Source organism: Molossus molossus, unplaced genomic scaffold (assembly GCF_014108415.1).
Source record: "Molossus molossus isolate mMolMol1 unplaced genomic scaffold, mMolMol1.p scaffold_m16_p_9, whole genome shotgun sequence".
NCBI classification, from domain to species: domain Eukaryota; kingdom Metazoa; phylum Chordata; class Mammalia; order Chiroptera; family Molossidae; genus Molossus; species Molossus molossus.
Genome location: NW_023425403.1, coordinates 26438578 through 26446564, shown reverse-complemented (window position 1 = coordinate 26446564; position 7987 = coordinate 26438578). Strand labels below are relative to the sequence as shown.

At 51.5% G+C, this 7987-nt stretch overlaps 1 protein-coding gene across 1 annotated transcript; it reads left to right on the top strand.

Moving 5' to 3' along the window:
- Positions 1-4840: 4840 nt before the first annotated feature.
- ADRB3 (adrenoceptor beta 3) lies at positions 4841-6115 on the top strand. The gene has a single exon (XM_036249775.1). The coding sequence runs from the start codon at positions 4841-4843 to the stop codon at positions 6113-6115; it is 1275 nt and encodes a 424-aa protein (XP_036105668.1).
- Positions 6116-7987: the final 1872 nt, after the last annotated feature.

Here is a 7987-nt window from a genome sequence, read left to right as displayed (position 1 = left end):
AGAGAATTGGCTTCTCTTCTCAGCTTCATCCCCCATCTCCTTTGTGATCCTGAACAGTCTCCTCACTAAATCTTAATAGCACAATTTGTGAAAGAGACAGGTTTACCCCAGCCTCCTGTTGTCGCCAATATATTGCAGAGCATCTGTGAACCAAGTTTTTCACAGTAGCTCAGGACTGCTGGGGACAAGATTGGCCATGAGAGAAGCAGGATGGGTGACCCAGGTTTGGGAAGACAGAGGGTTAAATTGCAACTGTGTTACTAGCAGTGGGAAAGGGCCTGTCTGCTCATGGGAGACTCTCCTCAAGGATGTCACCTTAGTGTCCCCAAGAGATGTCCTTCCTTACTTCTTTTCCATCTCCATCATGGGATAAAGCTGCCCTACCTAGTGCCCATGCCCAAAGCTGCTCACCATAGCACTGGCAGGAGTGCTTTGGAGGACAAAGTGAAACCCAATCTCTTCTATGGGGCTAGGAGTCCTCTACCCCAGGGACAAGGGCTGGGTCCTAGTCACCTCCCCATCAGCATGCCTCACGTGGGGACTGGCACAGGGAAGTGTGCCCAGTGGTGACCGAGAGGCTGACACCCCCCAGCAAGGTCCTACTGTGGAGACTCGGGCTGAATGACAGGCCTGAGGATGTCTCCTCCTCCTCCTGTTTCTCATTTACCATGAAAGGGGATGACAGTGGTCTCCTCACTAGAAGCAAATTCTTTGTCTCCTCTTGAGATTAAAACAACAACAACAACTGGTATTTTCCCCATCCATGACTTCTTCAAAACAGGAAATTCTTCCCTTTCCCCTCCACCACTGGCATCTGGACCTTGACGGCCCCCTTGTTTCCAGATGAGTTTTAACCATCCAAAAGGATTTGTGGGGCTCGGCTTCCTTCCTCTTTCCAGCCATGAAAGCTCCTCACTCCTGTCTTAATTGGACGGGTCTAATCATGCGAGGCATTGGCTTCCCTGTTGGAGGAGAAACCATCTAATTGCTTTTGCTCTCTTTCCATCCAAGTGCCAGCCACTCTTTCCTCCGCGCCTACTTCCCCGGGGGGACGATGTCGGTTGGTGGGAGAGAAGGGGCCGGAGCATGTTCAGCATGATTACCAGACTCTTTTTGAGCCAGACAGGTTCCAGGCTTGCATGAGCTCTCCCTCCCAGGGAAGAGTGGGGGAAGAGCCTGTAGATCTAAGCAGCATGCGAGATCTGCCCTCTTCCATGCCGCCTCCTTCTCCCAGTCAAAGAAAGGGGCTGCGGAGAAGCCAGCCGCAGCAGCGTGGGTGACTCCGAAGGCAATGAGAGAAGCTTGTCTGCAGGTTGGTGAGCACCCTCTCCAGCTCTCTCCCTCTCCCACTGGTTTGATCTCTCCCCTCCCTCTGAGGGAGAGGGTGCTTTACTGAACCCCAGGAAAGTCTTGTCTGGTCTTCAGGTAGGATGTATGACCTTTCCCAGCCTCTAGGGAACAACTTCTCCAATAGTCAAGGATTTTGATAATTATTCAAAGAGACTAGAACAAAAACTCCACAGTAGGCTATGGAGAAGAAAGGGTAAATGGGGGGTAGGAGGGAAACTTCCATTTAGTTTTTGGTCCCTTCCAAGAACTTTAAAGCCAGAAGGGAAGATTATGAATTATAGACTATAACACCTCTAACACATGTCGTCTTGGATGAGGTACAAGGTAGGAATTTCTTCCTACCCCGTTACATAACACACAACACACACATACATGCAGTCAGTTGTGAGGGGCATAGGACCAACCACAAGCTACAACTTCCCCTGCTATTAGAACTTCTGCCCATCAGGAGGCTGCTGCCTCTCCTAGTTCTGCTGACCACTGATTCTAAGTCACAGATCATCACACAACTGCCCCGCCACAGCAGGATAGCTTGGATCTTTGGAGCCCCTAACACACTAACAGCAGCCTTGGGGGCCGGCACTCAGTAAATTCAGATGCCCTCATTCACTGTCTGCTTCCAAGGGCACAGAACAAAGGTTATCTGGGGACCCAGGGCCAGGATAAAGCTCCCTCTGGGGAACATATGCTTCTGTCCAGAGTTGGATGACCTCTACAGACCAGGCAGCACTGTATCCCTGGGGCCAGTCATTAGGATGACTTCCCAAAGCAGAAGGTCACTTGCTTCTAAACCCTGGCTGGCCATCAGAAATGATGGCAAAAGTGTAAATAGGTATTTCACCTAGAAAGGGTAATTTGGCAATGTCTTTTAAATTTGCAAAAGTAGATGCCTTATGATACAGCAATTCTATTTCTAAGATTTTAGTCTACAAACATACTACCCACATGTGAAATGACATGTGAACAAGTTATTCACTACAACACCATCAATTAGGAAAGATTGGGAGTAAATTAGATGTTCATTAGAAGCTTTTTTTTTTTTTTTTTTTTTTTTTTTTGGTACATGCCCCTAGCGGAAACTGAACCCAAGACTCTCTGGTTTGCAGGCTGATGCTCCAACTGCTGAGCCAAACCGGCCAGGGCCGAGCTTTTTTTAATATTGTTATGAAAGGGTCACAACAATAGATTGTTAAGTTAAAATAAGCAAGGTGCAAAAGGGTGGGTATATTTTACTATTATTAGTGTAGAAAAGAAAGGATAATTACCTATTCAAAAGATTAAATTAAAAAACAAACCAAAGTGGCAAAAGGAGGTACCTTTCACCCAGTTAGCAGCATAGGCTGGGGGGAGGCTAGACTGAGAATTCCAGAAGAAATGCCCCCCCCCCCCCCAGCAGAGGAGGAAATGTGTGGCCAGGTGCTGACTCATAAAAGCTTGGACTCTCTCTTCTCACGGTCTCCTATGGTTAACAGCCTAACCATTCCCCAAACTCAGGTGTACTTAAGTGGGTAGGGAAATCTTGTGGTGACAAGGTCACCCCCTAGAGCAACAACATCCTTTAAAGCGGCTTGACTTCCTGGAACCCCTTTCCTCCCCCTCCCCTGCCAGTTCTGCTGTCCTGGAAAATGATCACTGAATGGCATGTGTTTGTTTTAGAGATTACTCTTTAAGGATCTTATGACACCCCTTTGAGATAACTGGCAACACTCTGGGGTGTTGCAAAACTGACTTGGGAGTGACCGCCTTGATGACCATCAGGAGGCCACAGCCAAGACTCAGACCAAGTGGGCCTGCACTACTCGGGCATAACCCAGGGCAGTGGCTGGGGCTGGGTCTCTTCACCTCCACCTGCTGGGCATTTCTCTGGATCCCTAGGTCTGCTTGGAGTACTGCAGGGGCATGGAAGGTATTTGCTTGGGAGCTACTGACAAACCCTGCTCATGGGTGAGCTGCTGGGTCCCTGGGAGATGAAACTGGTTCTTTTTCCTCAGGGATAATTTTAGGTTCTTGCTTCCACTCCAATCTTTCAAACTCCCAGCCCCTGGCTCAGCCTCCCAGAGGGATTGTTTAGACCAGTGACTATACAGTGTTCTTTTGAAATATAGAGCTCTTCAAAGGAGACATACTAGGGCATGGCCCTAGAGGCATTTTCCATAATATTTTTTCTCCTTTTTGTCTCATTGTCTTAGGGGAGGAAGCAAGACAGCTCAGGGATCAGTTCTGATAGGACTTAATAAAGGTATCATATCTTTCTTTCCCTGAACTTGAACCCAGGAGTTTATTTTCCAGCCACACCTCCCCACACCCAATTTCAGAGGAACTGGCTTGGAGAAGTGGAATAGCTTAGCCCACAGAACCAGCTGTAAGTCTGGATGAGGGTGTGGGGAGGGCAAGTAGGTTCTGGGCTCCTTCAGGTGAAGGGAACCTCTGACAAGACTCTATGAAAGACTTCAAGAGTCATTAAAATACCAGGCCTCTGGTTCCACACCTTGAAGATGCAACATGTGAATTCCTCGATCCATTGTCTTTTAATTTTTAAAAGGTCATGAATAATTCTTCAAAGAAATAGTGAACACTTTCCCATTGGGAGGGTGATGATGTAAGATTTGTGGATAGTTGGGGGTGATGTGGACAAGTCTCAACCTCAAACCCATTCATTTCTTTTTAACATGTCTTTACAACAGAATAATTTAAAGAGAAGGGGCCCATCTAGAAAATTTCAAGGTGAAAAGGTGTGGAAAGGGCAACATGTAATGTGGAAGAAGGAGAAATCAAAACTCTCAGGATCCCAGGCTACATGAGGTCCAATCAAAATTCAAATGAATGGGCAATGATAAAGACTCCTGAAAAAAGGCAAATTTCCCCAGAAGCTGGGGGTGGGGGGTGGGGGGGCAGAACAGAAAATTGGAGAGACAAGGAGGGTAAGTGAAATAGAAGGGAAAGGGGACAAATCTCACTGGAATGACCTCTTGGGAGAAGAGAGGATACTGGCTGCCCTCTATTACTTAACTTACAATATCTTAGGGGAGGGCACCCAGGTAGTGGATGGAGAGGGTTATCTTTTCCTGTGACACAGTAAGCGGGGTGGCCAGAAAACCAGTGCCGATCAATGCTGTGCTGAAAGTGGAACTGGTTATTGCAGGAGTGGGTACATCGTGGCAGAGAGGTCAGGGCCTCCGTACTCCACATTTGGCTAACGGAAAAGCCAGGCATTCATCTGGCTTCCCTCCCTACCCTCCGATTCCCTTCCTGACGCGGCAAGTTGAGACTATTGGCTGCTGCCCCTTTAAGGGCCGCCTCTCCCCCCCACCCCCCACCCCCGCCCCAAGCGGTGGCACCAAGTGGGGGGTGGGGACGGGGGAAGCTGAGCTTTCTCTCCCAGTCAACTAGGGAAGATGGCCCAGGACAGGGTGATCGCTCCCACGCCCCGCTGTCCCCTCCCCTGAGTCTCGTGAGCTGGGAGCCCCCTTCCCTCTGTCCCTCCCGCCCCATGCGCTACGTGGGAATGGCTCCGCGGCCTGACGGGAACAGCACTCTTGCCTCATGGCCAGATGCCCCTACTCTGGCCACCAGTACTGGGAACACGAGTGGGCTGTCAGGGGTGCCGTGGGCAGTGGCGTTGGCTGGGGCGCTGTTGGTGCTGGCGGTGCTGGCCACCGTGGGAGGCAACCTGTTGGTAATCGTGGCCATCGCCCGGACGCCGAGACTCCAGACCATGACCAACGTGTTCGTGACTTCTCTGGCCGTGGCCGACTTGGTCGTGGGACTCCTGGTAGTGCCTCCGGGGGCCACCGTGGCGCTGACTGGCCACTGGCCCCTGGGAGCCACTGGTTGCGAGCTGTGGACCTCGGTGGACGTGCTGTGCGTGACCGCCAGCATCGAAACCCTGTGCGCCCTGGCGGTGGACCGATACCTGGCCGTGACCAACCCGCTGCGCTACGGCGCTCTGGTCACCAAACGCCGCGCCAGGGCAGCCGTGGTCTTCGTGTGGGTCGTGTCCGCCGCGGTGTCATTTGCGCCCATCATGAGCAAATGGTGGCGCGTGGGGGCCGACGCCGAGGCGCAGCGCTGCCACTCCAACCCGCGCTGCTGCGCCTTCGCCGCCAACTTGACCTACGCACTGCTTTCTTCCTCCGTCTCCTTCTACCTTCCGCTGCTTGTGATGCTCTTCGTCTACGCGCGAGTTTTCGTCGTGGCTACGCGCCAACTGAGCTTGCTGCGTCGGGAGCTGGGACGCTTCCCGCCGGAGGAGTCTCCGCCGGCTGCGTGTGGATCTCTGTCCCCAGCACCGGCTGGGCGGTGCGCTTCGCCCGCGGCCGTGCCCTCCTGCGACCGCCGGCCCGCACGCCTCCTGCCTCTCCCGGAGCACCGGGCCCTGCGCACCTTGGGTCTCATCATGGGTACCTTCACTCTTTGCTGGTTGCCCTTCTTTGTGGCCAACGTCGTGCGCGCCCTGGGGGGCCCCTCTCTGGTCCCCAATCAGGCTTTCCTCGCCCTTAACTGGCTAGGCTATGCCAACTCTGCCTTCAACCCGCTCATCTACTGCCGGAGCCCCGACTTTCGCTGCGCCTTCCGCCGCCTGCTGTGCCGCTGCCGGCGGGAGGAGTACAACGCCTCGGTCTCCCCTTCTTGCACCCCTGCGGCCCTGGCCAGCCCCTCGGAGTCCAGGCAGTGCCCAGCGCTCGACCAGTACGTAACCGAGGCAAAGAGCCTGGCAGCTCGGGATAAGAAAGCACTGGGTGGCTCCTCTGGTCACTTTTTTTGAGTTTGGAGTTCGGTAGGAGAAGCCGGGAGCCGAGGAGGGACTCTGCACTGAAAGAAGGGTAGACGTGGATTAGGGACCCAAAATAGAAACCAGGGTCCATTCTTTTCCCTCTGGCCCGCTGAAGTTTGGGGTTTTATGACCGCCTGGATTTCTTGTCACCGCTTGGGCTGGCATTGGCGGGCAGAGACGACTGGAGGCCCTCCCAAGTCCTTGACCCCAGTTCTGGTTTCTTTGAAAGGTTTGATAGCTATGAAGGTGAGAATCCACTTAGGGTATGACGGACAGAGGGGAGTGCGAGTTCTCCCAGCTGGTAGAAACAGGACTGGGTGGGAGTTGGGGTCGGCTTGTGGCTGGGTAGGGCCCGATGCTGCTTTTGTATAACTACATGTTTTCCAGGGTTCCTGACCTCCACCCCTTCCCTGTGTCTCCTTACTCCAAGATTTGCTATCTTGATCCCCCCCCCCCCATTTCCTGGGGAATATCTTAGGCCTTGAAGGACAAGAAACAAGAGCTCCACTGATCCAGAACCTCTGGAAAACTCTGGCCTCTGCCTAGAAGGAGCCCTGTGGAGTTTCCCGGCTGGAAAAGTCTGTCCTCCAGAACCTGATGACTGGGCCACTGGGTGGGGAGGTAGGGACTGACTGGTGAGGGGAGTCATTACTAAGCAGGTTTCAAACCATCCTCTCTTTCTCTCTGAGAGAAGTTTTCTAAACCCCACCCCTGAACTTCACCAGTACCTCAGCAGCTGGAGGTCCGGCTGCCAGTGCTCAGCTGCCCTAGGAGCAGCCTGGCTAGCTTTGCCCGGGCACCTTGCTCACTTGTGTGAATGTGCTTAGGGCAGAGAGAGCACCCTTCATTTTATCCCTTCTACCCCCCAGACCTGATGAACCACTCAGTGTTCTCTAGGCATGGCAGCCCAGGCTGAGGGCAGGATGCTAAAAAAGGTCAAGGTTTGGAATTTTTGTCCCTGGCCTCCTCACCGCGGCTCTCTAAGCACTAGCCTCCTTCACCTTAGACAAAAAAACAGCTCTAATCTACCTCACAACAGTGTCAGAAGGATTTCTTCAGGGTTTTGAGGGACTCTGGGGTTCATAGGAAGGTGAACTATTAGAATGGATCTCTTCTTTATCTTTTAAAATCAACTTAATAAATATTATTGAATACAGTTCATCCACTGCTCTCTATTTGTTTTCTTTTCATAATCCCCTTGCTCCCTTCTTAGAGCTGGTTTTTGATGGAGGCAATAAATTAGGACTAATCCTTGTTCCTTTCTTCCTAATCCTCATGAAATGAAAATGAAACATCTGCTTGGGTAAAGGGAAGCCAGCTTGAGCCTTTGACGCTCCTGCCTCCCTACCCTTTCCAAAACTCCCAGAATCCAGTTCAAGTGAGTAACAAAGCCATGTAACACATAGGACTTGAGCAAAGTGTCCATAAGACTGGGTTTGCTGGGCTTACATAAAGCATATGTCAGGTCCCATGCTATACGCCAGTGGTGGCTTCCTAAGATCCCATTGCCAGCAAGAACCAGTTTTGTTCCGCCCTATACGTGTGCGTTTCTGGAGGCACGGAGCATTGCTTGTGTTGGGTATATGTCTTGGGTTATAAATATAGTCTGACATTTCCCATTCTTTTCATAACCTCTTCCTTCCCACTCCCTTTCCTGGGCTGCAGAAATTTATAGTAGCCTCTGGAAGTGAAACTGGAGTTACAAGTTTGAGCCAGTTGATAATTATTTTCCTTATTCTAATTTTTGTGAAGCTTATCAGGCAGTTTTCTATGGAAAGAAAATCTCTATGAAAATCACTGGATCGTTTTGTGAGTTCTTGTTTAATCTCCACGAACAGAGGCCATTGTCTGGGCTGATTTACA